This window comes from Zonotrichia leucophrys, chromosome 23, assembly GCF_028769735.1.
Source record: "Zonotrichia leucophrys gambelii isolate GWCS_2022_RI chromosome 23, RI_Zleu_2.0, whole genome shotgun sequence".
NCBI lineage: Eukaryota > Metazoa > Chordata > Aves > Passeriformes > Passerellidae > Zonotrichia > Zonotrichia leucophrys.
This window is the reverse complement of record NC_088192.1, coordinates 3,122,724-3,142,844: the sequence shown is the minus strand read 5'-3', so window position 1 is coordinate 3,142,844 and position 20,121 is coordinate 3,122,724. Positions and strand designations below refer to the sequence as shown.

Here is a 20,121-nt window from a genome sequence, read left to right as displayed (position 1 = left end):
CCTCTTCTGGGAAATAAAACCCAGCTGTTCTGATGGAGTGACAACAAAAATTCTAAGTAAGAGATGAAAAAGCAGATCTCATCCTAACCAGAATTTTTCCCTTTGCAGGTCTTTCTTATCAAAGTTCTGCCATGCTCAGTTCTTTAAACTGCAGAAGTATTTATTATGCTCAATTCTATTCCTAATTTAAATTCTCTGCTTGACTCTGAAAATTTGCCCACAAAACTCAGTGCAATGATGTAAGATCTGAGACCAGGGAAAAGGGGAGTTAGACACTGCCAAATCCCAGTTCTGCTGGGCTTTTGTAAAAAAAATAAATTAATCATTGGAAAAATAAACAAAATTGTATTTAACTGTCATTGTTATCTATCCCCTCTGTGAGACATGAGGAGTAATAACATTTCAGGCAGGTTGCAGCACAGAATGGGCAGACTTTTGAAATGTTTCTTTCCAGCTGTGAAGCCTAGAAATAAGGTGTTAAGATTTTGATGTTGGATCAAACAATTTTTTTACAGCAAACAGTTCTGCTGACCAACAAATACTTTGGGAATGTGCCAGCTACAGATAAAATGGATGGAGCCAAGTTGGTGCTGTCAACTTAGAATTATGGCCTGATAGATCTGTAATTTCATGGTTCTATAATAGCTCAGAAAAGCTCTGCAGCTGCATAAAGAATCTGTGCTGCAAATGAAGAACTACTGCATGCAAAGGGAGAAATGTGGAGATTTCCAGTGCTTTAAAGACTTTTTTTAAAGGAAACAGATCAATTGAAAGTGTAATAGTTATGATTTTTAAATGCATGGAATGATGCAAGACAGAATTCTATAAAATTTGTTTTCTACTAATGGGCACTGCAAAACTCAGTGGTATCTAATCCTAATTTTCACCTGAACAATGAATCAAACCAAATGCTCTTCAACTAAGTATTTCTGTTTCCACTCAGAGACAAATTTACCTGAAAACTTCAGGTCCCCTTGTTCCTCCTGTGCATTTTTCCATTGGACCCAGTTTTTCCAGGCATTGACCCCATACATGTATTTGAGGGTCATGCCAGAAACAGAGCAGCCAGGGTAGGAGCCCTGCATCAAACCCCGCGGCTCCACAGCAACCACCGACTTCTTCCGTCCCTACAGGCAAACAAAGACACCCAAACAAAGCAGCATTTCATCAGCTCCTCATCCATGGCTGGTTAGATTAGTGGTTATTTCAAAATGGAAGGGATTTGTGTTGTAGAAATACTTCCTTACCCTTCTTTTTGGCTGGGGGAAGCCATCCCTGTGTCTCCGTCTCGCTCGTGAACGTGAATGCAAACCCGGTCCTTTACTGAGAGGGTCAAATGAGTCTGGAGTCAAATCAACACCATGAAGAGTTTAATCACATGATTTAGCAGCCCAGGTAGAAGTGTCACTGTCACTGATACTATGGAACACCTTACAGCTGACAATCACACTTGTATATTCAAGTAATCCTGACATTTGACTAATTTAGCAATCCGTGCATTTGCTGTATAAAGGTGGTAAATTCTCAGTAGGACAAAAAAGTCCCCAAAATAGTGGGTGGATTTATTCAGGTAAATATCTTAGCAACCACTCCACATGGATTATACCCACAAGTGATGAATTCAAAAGAGGTAAGCAAGAACTTCCTGCTACTCCTGTCAGAGGTTGTCTTTAAAGACAGCAGTAATATTCTAACAACAGTAATATTTTATAGATGTGATCAACTATTTCAGCTTTAAACATCCACTGTCACTACATGAAAATGCACAAGCAGGCTGCTGGGACAATGTGCATGCAGAAAATTGTGTGTGCTTTTATCAAACAATGAGTTTTTCTTCACATGACACCGACCTGATGGGAAATCTGCCTCCAGATCCTGTTCCACATCACCTTTGGAGAACGGCTTGAGCTCTGGCTCAGGCTCTGGCAGGGCATTGGATCTCAAGGTGTAGTGATTCAATTCCTCCTCCCAGCTGTGAGGAGTGGACACTGCCTCTGATTCCAGATCTCCACTGTAGGTGCTGCCCTGGTCTGCAACGAGAGGGACCACAGGCACCATGTGCTACAGGAAAGGCAGAACCAGGAGGTTGCAAGAAAAGATGCAGCAGGATCAAAATCCATTTGGAAAATCAAGAAATCTGACTGACCTTTCTCAAATATCTTGGGGTCCAGGAAGAGCTCGTGCTCAGATGTTTGAGATCCTTTAGAAAAAGAAGGAAATCTGTATCTACACATGGCTGACAGTTTGCACAACTGATATAAAATACTTTGAACAGCAAAAATCTCTGTATTGGGTCATAACATGAACAGATATTCTGTGCCTTCTCCTCCACTGCAGCTCTCCTAGCAGCTTTCTACCTTGGTCATGTCATTGCAGGGGAAACAGAAATCACAACTAATGTAGGTTTGCTTTTCCAAAGGCTTCCATCCCTCCCTGTTTGTTATCCAGTAGGATATTTTGTTTATCTTTCCAGCTTGTTTCACTTTCATTACATGGATTGGTCGCTCTCCAACAAACTCTGATCTGCCTCACCCTCCATAAAAAGCCTGATAGGAAAATTTTCTTTCAAGGCAGCTGCTCTGTCTTCTTGATTTTGACTCTTCCTTCTAACACATGATGATCTGGAGGTTTCCACCTCTGGTAACCTGTCCCTGTCACCACAAGTCAAATCAGCATGTAGAATGAGGGAAAGGGAAATTCTGTGGTGAGATGACTTCACCTCACTGCATTTCACATCCTTTTCAAAACCACCACCTACCACCATGAGAGTGTGTTTTATCCCTCTCTGCATCTTCTGCAATCATTTCTGCCATCTGAAGGAGATCAGCTTCAAATGGATTAATGGGAATCTTTTCCTTGTTTTCCTGAATGTTTTCAATGATCTTATCAGCATTGTCCGGGCTGGTTGGGATGAGCATGGGAACTGGTACCTATGGAACAGGTGGAAAATGTCAGAACATACTTAGGGGTGAAGGAAACAGCAAATACACCTCAGGAGGTCCCTCCATTTAGCCTTATGTATATTTTAGGACTACTAAATGAAGTTAAAAATAACTCCAGACTGGACAGCTCTGTACTCTCCCTACAATTTGGTAGTTTTTTGAGATAATGTTTAACCAAATATGATGTAATAAGGAGGGAAATGGCTTCAAGGACTCCAAATATCACTTGCATGAGCAGACAGAGCACCCAGTGACACAGTGAAGCACTGCCTTCTGTAGTGAACAGCATCATAACTTGCACAGAACTGCAGCATAACTTACACAGAACTGCAGCATAACTACACAGAACTGCAGCATAACTTGCACAGAACTGCAGCATAACTTGCACAGAACTGCAGCATAACTTACACAGAACTGCAGCATAACTACACAGAACTGCAGCATAACTTGCACAGAACTGCAGCATAACTTCACAGAACTGCAGCATAACTTGCACAGAACTGCAGCATAACTTGCACAGAACTGCAGCATAACTTACACAGAACTGCAGCATAACTTACACAGAACTGCAGCATAACTCACACAGAACTGCAGCATAACTTACACAGAACTGCAGCATAACTTGCACAGAACTGCAGCATAACTTGCACAGAACTGCAGCATAACTTACACAGAACTGCAGCATAACTTACACAGAACTGCAGCATAACTTGCACAGAACTGCAGCATAACTTGTACAGAACTGCAGCATAACTACACAGAACTGCAGCATAACTTGCACAGAACTGCAGCATAACTTACACGTATCTGCATATCCACAGAATGCAGCATAACTGCAGAATGCAGCATAACTTGCAAGACGCGCTTTACACAGAACTGGCAGCATAACTACGTATGGCATCCAGGAACGTTTACTGGGTGTAAGGAGGCACTGGCAAAACAGAACAGGAACAGTCCAATGATCTGGGGCTGAGCAGGTGCTTCTTCTCCTTCTGTTATAACAAAAACACACCAAAAAACGTTGGAAAATACCATACAACAAACTGAAAACTAGTTAAGGTTTAATAATACATTCAAAAATACTCTCTGTTACATAAATCATGTATTCTCTCTCAACTGCAGTACAGACAATTCCAACAGGGGTAGGAGATCACACACCCACCTGTCTGGCATTCTTTGTTTTGTGTGTGAGGTTTGCAGGAGGTGGCCTTAGTCTGGGTGATTGGCTTACACAATAAAGCTTTGTTTTTCAGAAGCCTGGGTGGTTTTGATGATGGGAGCTTTAGGGCATCTGTCTGGGTACTTGCCTGTTTGGAAAACACAAACGAGGGTCGAGTCAGTATTGGTTTGAAAGATAACAGAGGACTAGAGTTTGTTCTATATTAGGGGAAGCTAAACAATTTAAAACTGTTTTTGCTGATAAAAATGATCATTTAAAAACTACTGCAAAATAAGCTTGCTTATTTGGTGCTTTCTGGTCTCCATCTTAATTTAATTTGATTCAACAATAATGCTGTTTAAAGCTAATTTTGCTAATAAAGCTTATTTTGTTAACAGTGCAGTGAACAAATCTGCAAGAATATTTGGTTTCTGTCGTCAAATAACTGCTATAAACTTTTGACCTTGGAATTTTACTGATGGCAGAGATATAAAGAGGAATTATGTTAAGATACTTTTGATGACTAGAGCAGAGATATAAAGAGGAATTATGTTAAGATACTTTTGATGACTAAAAGTCTGCCTGATACAGACACGGATAAAATTGAGTAAACTAATGTGAAAGCACTGAAAACAAATAAATGTAAAAAAGGAACAGCAATGCTGGCAGCAGCAGTATCATTTCCTGATACACACAGACTGACTATTCATGCTTGTACTAATGTCCTGCTAACTGTAATTTGCAGTCATGCATTCAAATAATAGGATCTGTTTCAAGAGGGAAAACTCATACTCTAATTCATAAATGACACTCCAGTTAAAAGCAAAGCTGTCAGTCTTCCAGAAACTAAAGCTACATAAAAGCATCTCTGATTTTAGGAGAGTTTGCAGGATGTTACAGCACACACCTCAAAGAGCTCAGGGATTGGGACTCTCTGAGTTATCCCCAGATAAGTGGTGACAGTGGCTCCCCACAGCTGTCACCACACTGCCAGGGGGTGGGGAAGGAAAATGAAGCTGCAGGAGCTTGGTCATGCCAGTCCCAGCAGCCCAGGCTGGTCCTTTTGCTATTCTATCCCATTACTGAGCACAAAAGGCAGCCTCAAGTGCAGAAACCACACATGAATTACTTGGGAACCACAGACACCTCAAGAGCTACAATCCTAAATTTTGCTTTAAAACATCCAATCTGTCAGTGGACACAAGACTTTTGTACCATCTCAGTTCCATCCATTTTTTTAAAGCATCCGCAAGCTGGATGAATTTTAGTTACAAAATGATACTGCCAAACTCTTGGATAATTTATTTGTTATTTATACAGTCTGAAAAGTGAAAAAAGTCTTGTAAAACTTACATCTCCTATTGTTTTTGCTGTCACAGTAGGGACTGCACCTGTGAAGGAAAAAAACCATACAATAACATGTCTACTTCTCATCAAGAACAATAATCCATATTCTGCCAAGGTCAAAAAAAAAAAAAAAAGAATTCCAATTAAAACTCATTCCCTGATGTATGTACATAAATTTAAGTCATTATTTATCCCTAGATAAAGGAAGGACAAAAGCAATCATCTGCAGTGATGTGAAGCACAATGAAGAGGTGGCCGCTGTTCTCAGTAAAATCCCTGAGCAAATATAAATGTTCAGGAGTAGAGATGTAAAAGTACAGGCATGGTATTCAGCTGCCTTACCCTGTAAAACATTGTTGGAGTTAACAGTAGGCTGGGCAGCTGGGGTGCTTGCAAGGGACACCACGTTTGCTATGACAGGGGTTGAGTCCTTTCTTAAAGAAGGAGGGCCTGAGGAGGAGGCTGGTGCCATGGAAAGGTTTGCTGGACACAGTAGACAGAAGAAAATGAGAAGAAGCAGTAAGATAATTGAGAAAAAAAAGCATTTCTGAAACAACACCCACCCTTGAGATCTGTCTCCAGATGCAAGAGGCTGCTGTGTGAGAAGGGGATGGAGGTGTGAGGTTGCAGCATTTCAGTTTAAACAGGAGCTACTTCCACAAGCAAATCAAGCAAGAAGGGAAAAGAGCTGCCACCAATGTAAGCAGCAGATTGCACTGAATTGAAACAATGTGCACCATGGCCTAAAAACTGACAGTTCATATTTTATTGGTTTTGGGTATCCTACTCTTGCAGCCACTCAGTGGGAAATTATGCCCTTCTTTAGGATCAGTGATATTCCTGCTTTTCCTTTCCCTTTTCCTTCCTGTCTTTGAGGGCCTTTCATCTTTTTGTGTCTCCACAGAAACTCATAATTCCTGTTCCTGTGGGTTTCATTCCTACCCTCATTCCCATTCCCCCTGCTCAAGGAAACAGCTACAGCACTTGTACACCTTGGGATTGATAATTCCCAAGAATAAACACTTAATTACACAGAAATGGGAAGCCTTCATATGCCTACAGACTGCACAGAAGTGGCTGGTTTAAGTGCATATATAGGAGTCTGTAAAAACCATTAAGTCTACTAATTTCATTGTTAAAAGAATATTAACATTCTACCATATCTTCTTGGTGTGATGAAGACAAGCTAGATATTTAACATGTCTGCACTAAATATCAGTAGATTTTACCCCAATGAAACAGTTTTTTGTTTCATGAAATGGGAAATCTTCATATGCCTACAGACTGCATGTGCATATATAGGACTCTGTATTTAAACCATGAAGTCTACTAATTTCACCACTTGATTGTTAAAAGAATATTAACATTCTACCATATCTTCTTGGTGTTATGATATCTATTGGTGTTATGATATCTATCTATAAATATCTAGACAAGCTAGATATTTAACATGTTTGCACTAAATATCAGTAGATTTTACCCCAATGAAACAGTTTTTTGTTTCATGAAATGGGAAGTCTTCATATGCCTACAGACTGCACAGAAGTGGCTGGTTTAAGTCTGTATTTAAACCATGAAGTCTACTAATTTCACCACTTGATTGTTAAAAGAATATTAACATTCTACCATATCTTCTTGGTGTTGTGAAGACAAGCTAGATATTTAACATGTCTGAGATGGGAATGAAAGGGCAGTAGATTTTACCCCAGTGAAGCAGGTTTTTGTTTCATGAAAGCAAGTGTTTTGCTTCATCTTCTTTAAAATTTGTTTGGTACCCAAAGCAATTGCATTTCACACCTACAGAAGTTCGAAATGGTCCAAAGTAAGAGTGATCTAAACCAGAGCCCACTCAACAGCAACAGAAAAGCTCCCCAGGAGAAGACAGATCTTAGAGAGTTCACTGAAGTGAATTTGCAGATAAACATCCATCTCACTGCCCCACACACCAAAAGGCAACACCATCCTCAGGCTGCCTTACCTGTGTTGTTTGGGAGTGGAGGGTCAGGAGCACTTTGCTGTTTACAGAACAACAGAATACAAAGCAGATTGCAAAAATGCTTCATCTCCCCTTGCCATTTTATGGACTCGTTGAGTTTACCTTGTCTCTTACAACCATCACACTTTGCCATCTAGGAAAACAGAGGGAGGGAGGAATTGAGCACATCTGGAAACACCAACAAGGGGTAGAGGTAGAAAAACCTAGAGGATGTGAGAATATAGCTTACCTGGTAAAACAAAGCAGTGAATTTAGACATGCACTCCTCTGAGCAAAACTCCTCTGTTTTCCCCCCAAAGTGATTCTGGAGCAGTTTGGGGGAGGTTTGTAAACAGTAACTGCACATTTTACAGTGGTTTCCCCAGCGCTTGGACAAGTCGTGTTTATAGAGCAGTTTACAGACTAAAAGAAAACAGCAAAAATATTCTTTAATACCAATATGAAAATCTCTCAGCACTCCTAATTCCTGTACTAAGTGATGTCTGTAGTAATTCATTGAAACATACCATAAAAATTGTAAAATATGAACAGGGTTCTGTGTTCCTAAACCTAAAAAACAGATTCCTAACTTAAAAATATTAATTTATTGTACTATTACTGATAATTTTTAGGCAAAAACACTTGTGACTTGATTTCTTTGAGGCAAGGTTTTGCCTTTTCTTACCTTCACTGCAGAATGTTTTATCTATGCCTGAGACTCTCACTGTCTCCTTGATAATTTTCTCAAACCTGCAGTATTCACACAAAGCCATCATATTGCCCTTCTTCTTATATTCATCACAGCAGATCTTCCCACAGAACTGGAACATTTTACCCTGCAACACAGCCAGAATGTTTTGGTTTCAGTGTTTGAATGAGTCACATCCCAGATAATACATTTAAATTGTTAATAGAAACGCAGAAGAATATTTATACCCTTAGAAATCAGCAACAGAGCACTGGCAGATGATTCTCCCTGTTTAGTTTTATAATAAAGCAAAATTTCTTGCAGAAAGCCTTCACCAATGGTCTTTGTCCTTGGATTAAAAGGTACAAGAGACAGGGATGTGTTTATTTTGACAGGCAATTGTTTGGTTTGGGGTTTTTTTTGGAGTTCTTTTTTTTGGTCTGGTTTTAAGACCATAGAGTTAGTATCAGTATTAATTTGAAATCAGTTTTAAAACTCTCCACAGCAGGTCCAAAGCAGTATTGACAGATCCCTGCAAATAAACAACAATTTTGTGAAGGAAGAGCTTTGAAAGCCCTGATCTTTATTACCTTGTAGTCAAGCAGCTCCGGTTTGGTGGCAAATGATCTGTTACAGTGGTGACACTTGATTTTCACAACAGAACGGGTGAAGGTGACCTGCTGGCACTGGGCAGCCAATCTCTGGAGCCCTGCTGCTGCTGGGCTGCTGGTGGAGCTGGGGGACACGGTTGAGGTGGTGCCAGTGGCTGCCACTGTCCCCGAGGAGATGCTGACAATGACCTGGCCCTGAGACAGGGGCACCACCGAGGAGTTCAGCCCTGTGGGCTTGTTGAATAGATTCTGTGAGAAAACAAAGAAATAGGCTTTATTTGACATTTTATCTTACACCTGGGGTATATTTCCACCATCAATTTAGCATTCTGTTAATTCCAGCTAAAAAGAAATCCTAGAATGTCACACCTGAAATGCTACGACACAATTGTAGCTGCAAAAATTTCGTATGCTCCCATCTGACATAGCCAAGTGATACTGAGGGTTTGCTGAGATTTTACAGCTGTTGCATTGAACTTGACAACCTGAGGGTGAAACAGAGAAGAAAAAGTGATTTATGCAACATCAAGTTGTATTGCAGCTAATTTTGCACAGTGCATACAAAAGCAGAGTCTGAGTGATGAGCCAAGGCACAGACAGAAGCCCACGACGATGTTTCCACAGATTCAGAAGCAGACACTGCAGCTGCTGTGCCTGCTGCTTGCCAGAAATTTAATTAATCTCCCACTATCCCTAGGATGTCAGTAAGCATTTTTCTATTTCCACATGAAAAATAGCTGAAAATGTTTGCCTAGCTCCATGCAATGTTGGGCAGAGGCAATAAAGCTGATCATCCCAGGGAACAAGGGCCAGGAGAGTCCCAGCACTGGGATGTCCACACAAGGTTTGTCTAGCAGGAAAACCCACCAGCTGTACTTGCAAGAGCAAAAATAAAATAGATTTAAGATTGGTTATCATGTGGAGTTCCCTAAAACCAAAATTGAAATAGCTCTACTGTCACTGCTACATTTACCTACAACTGAATGTGCTTTCATTTCCATCTCAGCACTTAAAAATCACTTCCCACCCTCCCAAAAAAAGAATATCAGCCTTAACTTTCAAGACAAATAAAGTTGGGATATGAGCCACAGGAAATGAAGCTTCTATAGAAGTAAAGGGATGAGCTTACCTGAAGAAGTGACCATTTTAACTCTGTATGCTGACAAACAGTTCACAGAACAAAACAGTTCCATCTTCCCCAAGTTATTTGTGCCCTCCACCATCTCAGCTGAAGATCTCAGAGATTTACACAGTGTGCAGGGTGTAATTTTAGCTGACTTCTGTGGAAACAGGGAAATTGTTTAATTATGGGAAACTTGGCATTTTTTATTAACCTGGAAATTGTCGTTAATATAGAAAATATTTATAAAACGTGCTTGAAACAGAGTTTGTTTTACAGCTGTGAATTTCTGGTGCAGATTCATTGATCTGAGCTGTGCTTTGAGCACCTTCCCAGGCTCTCTGGGTACTGCAAACACTCCTACAGGTACCAGCACAGATCTGCACCCTGTACCAGACAATTCCAACAATTGCTGAGGGGATTGACATTTTCCTTATGGTTTTTAATGTATCAGCTCTGTAAATAAACAATATTCCCACTGATGAGATGAGGAAACAAGGAAAAGGGAGAAGCAAATGATGATGTTTGATAGCAAAATGGGAAAGAGATTCTTATTCTAGTAATAATCACAGTTTTTAGTGTGTGGTCTACAAACACAGGAAAAAGCCTGATTTTCATAGACACATTTTCTGTGTTTAAGGTTTTTTTAAGGTCTTTAAGTTTGGAAGAAACTTTGAGAATTAATGCACCAGATTATTTTAATATGACAGCCTTAAAAATGCACTTTGTTCTATCAGCAGCTATTCCAGCTCTTCACAGGACAGAACAGAAAAAAATCTTTTAAGGATTTTAAAACACCCACAAACCTCCAGAAACTATCAGAATGTACCTGACAATTGAGTTGAATACTATTTAAAAATCAATTAAAAATAGATTTGACTTAATTTTATAAGCTTTGAACATACTGTATTTTCAAGAGAATTATCACATATGGGGTTTTGCTGTGTGATATAAAAGCAGTATGAAAATGTTTCCAGCTTATTTAATTTTATCTCCAGATTTGTTTCAGAGGACAACTAATTCTGAAGGCAATTTTCTGGATGAAATACATTTACCATAATTTTTTTTTTTTTCAATTCATTAGGCCTTTCTTGACCTAAGTGGCCTGGATAATGGGACAGCAGAGCCAAGTCATAAAATAAAGTTCCATTCTTTTATCAGAAAGCAATTTTTCCTAAAGTAATTGCATTAGAATAAATAATTCCAAACTAATTGAGCTATTATAATAAATTAAGGTTCTCTTAAATGCTCAGGTCTTCAATAATAAAAAAGAAATATGAAAAGTTTAAAAGTTAAAATCATAATTATTAACTAATTATTACTTTTCCTTTCCACTTAATTCAAAAGCTACAATTTAATAAAGAATATTCTTTAAGGAGAATATTGGCTAAAAAAAGCCACAAGAGGTTGCTGCTGGAGGGTCCCACTGTGTCCTCTCCCACACTGGAATTGTCTGGTAGTTGGTCCAGTGGTGAGGAAAAATCAGAGTAACACATTTGGGCAAAGATTAAGCAGAAATTATGATCCTGGAAGTGTTCAAAACCCACTTTGACCTGTGGCACTTTGTGATAGGGTTTAGTGGGCATTGGGTGTTTGGTTAAGGATGGATTTGATGATCTTGGAGGGCTTTTCCAACCTTAATGATTCTGTTATTCTTGAAATGACAAAAGCTGTTACCTTAAACCAATATAGTAACTGAAATAACCAACCAGTAAATTGGGTGTTTCTTAAAACACTTAAAATCTAATAAAAAATTCGATGGAATTTTTTTTTTTTGTATTTTGTCCAAATACAGAATCATGGAATCCCAGAATGTTTTGGGTTGGAAGGGACCTTAAAGCTCATCCTGTTCCACTCCCTGCCATGGACAGGGACACTTTTCAATATCCCAGCTTGCTCCAAGCCCTGTCCAACCTGGACATTTCCAGGGATGGAGCAACCACAGCTGCTCAGGGCAGCCTGTGAAATTCCTGGCCACCCTCACAGAGAAGAATTTCTTCCCAATACCCACCTAAGCCTGGAATTTCTTCCCAATATCCATCTAAGCCTGGAATTTCTTCCCAATATCATTTTAAGCCTGGAATTTCTTCCCAATGTCCATCTAAGACTGAAATTTCTTCCCAATATCCATCTAAGTTGGAATTTCTTCCCAATATCCACCTAAGCCTGGAATTTCTTCCCAATATCCATCTAAGCCTGGAATTTCTTCCCAATATCCATCTAAGCCTGGAATTTCTTCCCAATGTCCACCTAAGCCTGATATTTCTTCCCAATATCCATCTAAGTTGGAATTTCTTCCCAATGTCCACCTAAGCCTGGAATTTCTTCCCAATATCCATCTAAGCCTGGAATTTCTTCCCAATGTCCATCTAAGCTGAAATTTCTTCCCAATGTCCATCTAAGCCTGGAATTTCTTCCCAATATCCATCTAAGCCTGGAATTTCTTCCCAATATCCATCTAAGCCTGGAATTTCTTCCCAATGTCCACCTAAGTTGGAATTTCTTCCCAATATCCATCTAAGTCTGGAATTTCTTCCCAATATCCACCTAAGTCTGGAATTTCTTCCCAATATCCACCTAAGTCTGGAATTTCTTCCCAATATCCATCTAAGTTGGAATTTCTTCCCAATATCCACCTAAGCTTGAAATTTCTTCCCAATATCCATCTAAGCCTGGAATTTCTTCCCAATATCCATCTAAGCCTGGAATTTCTTCCCAATGTCCATCTAAGCCTGGAATTTCTTCCCAATATCCATCTAAGTTGGAATTTCTTCCCAATATCCATCTAAGCCTGAAATTTCTTCCCAATATCCATCTAAGCCTGGAATTTCTTCCCAATGTCCACCTAAGTTGGAATTTCTTCCAATATCCATCTAGCCTGAAATTTCTTCCAATATCCACCTAAGCCTGGAATTTCTTTCCATGTCCATTAAGCCTGGAATTTTTCCAATACCATCTAAGCCTGAAATCTCTTCCCAATGTCCATCTAAGTCTGGAATTTCCTCCCAATATCCATCTAAGTCTGGAATTTCTTCCCAATATCCATCTAAGCCTGGAATTTCTTCCCAATATCCATCTAAGTTGGAATTTCTTCCCAATATCCATCTAAGACTGGAATTTCTTCCCAATATCCATCTAAGCCTGGAATTTCTTCCCAATATCCATCTAAGCCTGAAAATTCCTCCCAATATCCATCTAAGCCTGAAATTTCTTCCCAATATCCATCTAAGCCTGGAATTTCTTCCCAATGTCCATCTAAGCCTGGAATTTCTTCCCAATGTCCATCTAAGCCTGGAATTTCTTCCCAATGTCCATCTAAGTTGGAATTTCTTCCCAATATCCATCTAAGCCTGAAAATTCCTCCCAATATCCATCTAAGTCTGGAATTTCTTCCCAATATCCACCTAAGCCTGAAATTTCTTCCCAATATCCATCTAAGCCTGGAATTTCTTCCCAATATCCACCTAAGCCTGAAATTTCTTCCCAATATCCATCTAAGCCTGGAATTTCTTCCCAATATCCACCTAAGCCTGAAATTTCTTCCCAATATCCATCTAAGCCTGAAATTTCTTCCCAATATCCACCTAAGCCTGGAATTTCTTCCCAATATCCACCTAAGCCTGGAATTTCTTCCCAATATCCATCTAAGACTGGAATTTCTTCCCAATATCCATCTAAGCCTGAAAATTCCTCCCAATATCCATCTAAGCCTGAAAATTCCTCCCAATATCCATCTAAGCCTGGAATTTCTTCCCAATATCCATCTAAGCCTGGAATTTCTTCCCAATATCCATCTAATCCTGGAATTCTTCCCAATGTCCATCTAAGCCTGGAATTTCTTCCCAATATCCATCTAAGCCTGGAATTTCTTCCCAATATCCACCTAAGCCTGAAATTTCTTCCCAATATCCATCTAAGCCTGAAATTTCTTCCCAATGTCCATCTAAGCCTGGAATTTCTTCCCAATATCCATCTAAGTTGGAATTTCTTCCCAATATCCATCTAAGCCTGGAATTTCTTCCCAATATCCACCTAAGCCTGGAATTTCTTCCCAATGTCCATCTAAGCCTGGAATTTCTTCCCAATGTCCACCTAAGCCTGCCCTCTGGCAGTGGGAATCCATTCCCCCTCGTCCCATCACATATACCTGCTTGTAACCTGTCACACATATGGAGCTGCAGAATTTTTTGGACTGTCCCTCTATCTGCAGGATGTGACACTGGCCAGAGCCACTGTAGCAGTATCCCCCACAATATTCACAGCAGTTCATGGTCAGGTTGTTGGCCGAGCGGAATTGGGAGAAGCAGGCGTCGCTGCAGAGCTTGTGCACCACGTTCTGGTAATTCACCTCATGCCTGATCTGCAAGGAAAAGAATAAACAGCAAGGATAGGAAGAATTTCTGTGGTCATCTCTGAGACAGCAAGTTGTGCTGAGGTAAAATTTAAATGAGGAAAATGGAAATTACCACTGCATTCTTCTGGCACATGCTGCACTTGCTGGAAATGCTGTTGGTGTGGATGGTGACAATGGGTTTCCTTTTCAGTTCATATGTGGACAGACAAGACTGGCTGCAGAAATCCTTACTGAAGTCTGTGTTGTCAAACTGGGCAGTGATTACATCCTTTGGATTTAGAATTTCTCTGTGGAAAAAGAAAAACAAACACAGAGATAAAGGATTAATGTGGGTTTCATGTCAACTTGCTGTTCTTGCTTATTCTGGAGACTAAACATTCTCCAGGAGAGGGTGCATCCATTTAACTGAAACCTTGAATGCATTAACTACCCATGTTTTACCTCATTTTAGGGATTCATAAATCTGGTTTTCTTTAGAAGAAATAATGCATAAAATACTTTTTGAAAAGGTACTCTTGTTATTTATTATAAATATATAATTTATATATATTATATATATATTTAATATTTATACATTATAAATATTTATCTATTTATAATATATTAAATATTTATATTATATATGTATTTTATATAATATTTATATATATTATAAATATTATATTATATAATATATTATATAATATACTATAATATATATTATAAATATAGATATAATATATTATATATTTTATATATCATATATATTTATATATATTATATATATTTTATATATATTATTTATATATTTATATATATTATAATATATATTTGTTATAAATATATAATTTTGAGAGTGCAATGACATTTTGAAATGGCAGGCGGATGCTGGACCTTTTGAAACACAGTTTTTCATATGTGGCTCATTTAAATATAAAAAAGAGAAGATACTTTCTGCACCACAGAAAGATTTAAAAGCTATGTGTGTGCAAAACCCAATTAAGGAAATGGAACTGCAAGCAGACAGACCAATTAACAAAGAACAGCATCAGCCACCAATTTTTGAAGGGAAGCATAAGAGGAGCAGCACTACCAACACAGCAAGGGGCACAAGAACAGAACTGAAGCCTTTCATTATCTGCTTGAATATCAATTATTAGTAGAAGAAATGAAAGCACTGTCCTACTTTGAGCAGCTTGAGCAGGTTTTCTTGGTAGAAGCTGGTGGGCGAGAAGCTGGAATGGTGTATCCAGTGAGGCACAGTGTGGAGCAGAAGAGCTGGGTTGAGCCTTTCCTCTGGTAGGCAGTTTGTCCCTTCTGCAGGATTTTTTTACAGCCAGAACAGGAAACCCGAACAGCTGTGCTTGGAACTGAGGGGAGCATTTTACTCATGCCAGAGGATGCCACAGCAGGCTGGAAACCTGATGACAGCTGTGGAACTAAAAAAAAAACCACACAGAGAAAACACAGAGTCAGTGTTCCAGATCCATTACAAAGAGCTCACTGGTGTGCAGGGGCAGGCACAAGCTCAGAGCTTTATTTGGGTTGTCAGGGTCTAGAGGAGAATCAAATAGCAGATGAACTCTCCACAAATAAATGCCCTGTGCTGGTTTTCTGCATAGCAGATTTTTGTAATACTCTGAAGATGGAGAATGAACTTTTAACATCCCTCTTGTGGAATCATAGAAGGGTTTAGGTGGGAAGGGGTTTTAAAGATCATCCCATTCCACCCCCTGGCAGGAGCAGGGACACCTTCCACTATGCCAAGTTGCTCCAAGCCCTCTCCAACCTGGCATTGGGCACTGCCAGGGATCCAGGGGCAGCCACAGCTTCTCTGGGCAACCTGTGCCAGGGTTTCCCCACCCTCACAGGAGAACAGTATTTTCTAAGATCTAATCTAAATCAGCCCTCCTTCAGCTTAAGACTATTTAACACATTCAGTTAGTTCTCCTATGCATTTCACATTCAATTTTTCTATGCTTCAAAACCACAATTATTTTATAATAATCTCAATTTCATTCTCTCTAAACCAAACTAGTTCTTCATTCCTACTGGGATCAGACACAGCAAATGAAATGCAGAGTGACCTGCAGTATTTGCAAAGGTGACACATTTTACAGATTTAAATGAAATTAGTCTTGCCTATTCCTTACCAAGAGGATTGCCACTGACTGAAAATACAGCACTGATTTTCAGCTCCCCTTCCTGAGATTTTGGCTGTTGGCCGTACTCCTAGAACAAAGGGAAAGGAGAACAAACACACACATGTAATAACAGCTTACATGATTCCATTCCTTCACAATGCTGCACTGAACCTCAGGGAAGAGTGGCTGTCCTAAGCCTGCTCCAAAGGCTGGCTGACAAGTGAGCAGCACAAACAGCTCCTGCTCAGAGCAAACCACACCTGAGGGGGCACAAATGGACAGGTGGGGCTGCTGCTGCATCCCCCTCTGTAGTAAACCCCTCAGGTTTAGCCAGGGCCCCTTGGAGAATAGAATGCTGACACAGCGGCAAAGAAGTTTCCTGTCTCCAGGGACATCCGCCTTGTACCTTATCCCTATAGCCATGGAAGGCAATATTGTGTTAACCCTACCATTGGTCACTTATGGTCACTCTAACACCTTTGCCATTGGTCAGGATTGGATCCAGGCCAAGGGTATAAAAGTAGCACACTGTACCCCTACTAACTCGGAACAAGAAGAGCTGAGACCCTTCAGGGACCCTACAATAAAGCCATACTGGTGGAACAGCCAGCGTCTTCTGCTTCTCCTCTCTCTACCGTCTGCTGGAGCCTTAGGCCAAGGGAAAGCTACCCAGCAAGCAAAGCTGAAATCACAAGAGCTGCCTGATCACTAAGAGCTGAATATTCCCTGCTTGCTAGAGCTAACCCGCGACCTTGGTCTGAGAGCGAGCTGGCTTCTGGCACCCAGTCCCCTTGGGGACTGAGCTCTGGAGCTGGAACAGCTTGCATAGGATAAGACCAAGCAAGGCTCATTTACCCCTCTGCAGCTGCACTCCAAGACACCTCTGAATTCAGTAAAACTTAAGGAAATCTCTGCTTTCCATTCCAACTTTCCAGCTGGAAGTGCCCCTGTTCTGGGAAAGAAGTTTTATCTTCACATAAAGGAGGATAGCAAGGAAATAGAGCTGGGATCTTGTAGGGGAGAGTTCTGTTTTAACCAGGAGTTAAAACCTTGGAGCAGCCTAAGGTGAAGCTTTACAGCAAACCAAGGCTGGACCATCACAGTCCCAGCTCCAGCATGAAGGGAATCACCTCACATTTGGTAGAGGATGAGAAAATCCCTGGCCAGCTGCTGCTGGAATGGCTGACATGCTCTAAATGACTGGCTGAGTTCACACTGCCAGCACTTCCTGCCCCTGCTCTCCCCAGAAATGTGAGCCAGAAAGCAGCTTGGAACACTCCACATGGAAATCTCAATAGGCTGAACAACATCATCTCTTGGAACTCCAGAGATGATAAGATTCAGCCTACTCCCAGTGGTTTGGGAGCAGTGTGGCATGATGTCATGTTATGACTGAGCTAAATTCACAGTTGCTGCCTGGCTGCCAGGGAAACCAACTCAGAATCACTAAGCAAAAGGAAGCTCTCCCTTCCCTGTGGCACTGAGATGCTCCCCCAGCTTCTGCCAGCTCCCAAAATCCCACAACAACCTCCACTGAGCACTCCTTCCTCTCACTCCTGTGGGAAAAACTGAAATTTCTATACTAGACAAGCAAATGATTTCTCAACATGTTTCCCAGGAGACAGGCAGTGGTATTCCTTGGCCATGTGAACCATCAGACTGAAACAATCAAATCTCAGGTTGAGAAGCTCAAAGCTGGGTATGGGCATGCTGTGATGAGATTCTTAAGCATCATTTTATTATTATTATTATTATTATTTAAAAATTAATCATTTGCAGACATACAGGTTTTTAAGCACTTTAACTGTAATTGTATCATTAGTCAAGAGTAGGAAAAGAAATGGAGGCAAATCCTGACATCAACTGTGCATGATCAAGCAGTTTCACAGCAGCTTAACAGTGCTGAAAGCCAAAAACCTTCAGCTCCAACTATTGGTTACAGCAAGAAATGCTCTTATCTTTCAGGAAATATTAAAAAAAATCCATTAAATCCCCCCCATAATAATTCCAATCTAAAGCAAAACAAAATGAACTCAGTTCTCCTACTTTTCCAGTATCAGGCAGAGTTGATAATCACAGGATTTTACTCCAGGAAGGAATTTTTTGAACCATACGATATTTGACATTTAAATTCTTCAAGTCTTCATTTTTATTTATTAATATGATCTTTGATAACCACAGACATCTCGCCTTGCATTCCACACAAATCCACACAGCAGATGCCATCTTGGGAGGACAAAAGAAGAGACAGATTTAACTAATCTACACGTGGTTTGACATTCTACAGGTGCAAGGAAAAATAAACCCAAACAATCCCACAGAGACTGAACAAATCAGAAGGACAGTAAAATCTGAAGGTGCAAATATTTTACTTATTCAATTGAGAGTATTTATGGGAAAAGAAGAAAAAGTGCTGGGAAGACAGGCCCAGAGAGCAGAGGAGCTTCAGCAGAAGGACAGAGACTGATGCTAAAAACTAACACCTGCACAGAACACCAACACTCACATGTTGGTACAAAGGGATGCATCATTTTGGGAAGTTTTGCACACTTTTAACAAATAAAATCTGATATAAACCCAGATATGAGCAGTGAGGAGCCAGGAATTGCAGCACAGCTCATTCCCCTGGTGTCACACAGCAAACCAGAGGCACAGATTTTGGCTGGAGCTCAGCAATCCTGGCCCCAGCACTGCTCAATCCACAGGTCAGACCTTCTCCAGGTTGCAATTACTGATTTTTACCTCTATCATCACAAAAAGTGTCAGTCTTGAATGAGAAAGTCACTTCAACACATACTTCAATTGACTTCACTGGTGTGTAAGTACTTAAATATTTTGCTAAGTCCTTTAAGTGCTAATTTAAAACAAGAATTACTATGCTTGCAAAGGCAGCTTTTAAGAAGGAAGTAGCAGCACTAGCTGCTTTAATTAATATCTCTAATTATGAGCACTCATAAATTATTTAACAAAATGTGATTTACAGTTTATTTCCTAGTTAGATAAAGTGTCTATGTAGCCACAGATTTAGTTACAGAAGTTTTAGAGCACTTGGCTTTGTTTCTTACTGAAAAGAAAAACATTTTCAGAGACAAGGTAACAAGACATCAAAAAGTTGAGGGGGAAGGTGGGTAATTTTTTTATAGTAGTGTAAGAGGGAAAAATCCTTCTACTAAACTATGTTCTTCAAGTTAAATTTCGGTCAATAAACCAAATAAATGGCTGAATTTTTGTTCAGCTTAAGCGGTCAGCTGTCAGACCAAAATGAGAAATGCAATGGGAAACTTACCTCAGAATTACCAGGTTCATCTTTAATTTTGTCTAATAGTCCCTGCTGTGGGGCCATAGCTTTAGCATATTCGTCATCCAAAGGCTCCTTCTTAATTCTAATATTTGGTGCAAAGGAATTCCCCAGCTCTTGTCCAATAGATTCCTTACTAGAAAATAGGTAGCTAGACTCCTGAAACAATAATATGAAAAAGAATTCACCCTCCTGCATCTGCCATGAGGAGTTGGGCTGCTGCCAAGGGGAGTTTGTGCTGCAGACCAAGAGATTTGGGTCCTGCCAAGGTGGGAGAAATGCTGGGCAGCAGCTGCTGCCTCAACCTCCCTGCAGCCCCCTCTCTCCTCCCACCCCCAAGGCTTTGCACTCCTCTGGGCAAAGCAGAAAACACCCAGCTCTGTAAGTTGGTTGTTTGGGAGTGTCTCTTGTGGATACAGCTCTTCCCTGGCTCATGTGGAAAAAAAGCAGCAGGTCAGGTGGATGCATCCAGCTGTAGGTTCGGCTCACCGGTCACTCCAACCA

At 40.2% G+C, this 20,121-nt stretch overlaps 1 protein-coding gene across 1 annotated transcript in view; it reads right to left on the bottom strand.

The window, feature by feature from the left end:
• The window catches only part of ZMYM4 (zinc finger MYM-type containing 4), a 44,970-nt gene that overhangs the window by 11,014 nt on the left and 13,835 nt on the right, over positions 1 to 20,121 (bottom strand). Inside the window, exons 5-24 of the mRNA XM_064731863.1 lie at positions 19,606 to 19,776; positions 16,329 to 16,407; positions 15,362 to 15,614; positions 14,309 to 14,483; positions 13,990 to 14,202; positions 9,852 to 10,002; positions 9,092 to 9,207; positions 8,702 to 8,971; positions 8,109 to 8,259; positions 7,674 to 7,846; positions 7,427 to 7,577; positions 5,791 to 5,931; positions 5,455 to 5,492; positions 4,105 to 4,249; positions 3,858 to 3,934; positions 2,759 to 2,930; positions 2,147 to 2,200; positions 1,851 to 2,030; positions 1,248 to 1,342; positions 956 to 1,127 (exon numbers count right to left, since the gene is read on the bottom strand). Of these exons, the coding sequence (XP_064587933.1) occupies positions 956 to 1,127; positions 1,248 to 1,342; positions 1,851 to 2,030; positions 2,147 to 2,200; positions 2,759 to 2,930; positions 3,858 to 3,934; positions 4,105 to 4,249; positions 5,455 to 5,492; positions 5,791 to 5,931; positions 7,427 to 7,577; positions 7,674 to 7,846; positions 8,109 to 8,259; positions 8,702 to 8,971; positions 9,092 to 9,207; positions 9,852 to 10,002; positions 13,990 to 14,202; positions 14,309 to 14,483; positions 15,362 to 15,614; positions 16,329 to 16,407; positions 19,606 to 19,776 (2,977 nt within the window). The remainder of the gene's footprint in view (positions 1 to 955; positions 1,128 to 1,247; positions 1,343 to 1,850; positions 2,031 to 2,146; positions 2,201 to 2,758; positions 2,931 to 3,857; positions 3,935 to 4,104; positions 4,250 to 5,454; positions 5,493 to 5,790; positions 5,932 to 7,426; positions 7,578 to 7,673; positions 7,847 to 8,108; positions 8,260 to 8,701; positions 8,972 to 9,091; positions 9,208 to 9,851; positions 10,003 to 13,989; positions 14,203 to 14,308; positions 14,484 to 15,361; positions 15,615 to 16,328; positions 16,408 to 19,605; positions 19,777 to 20,121) is intronic.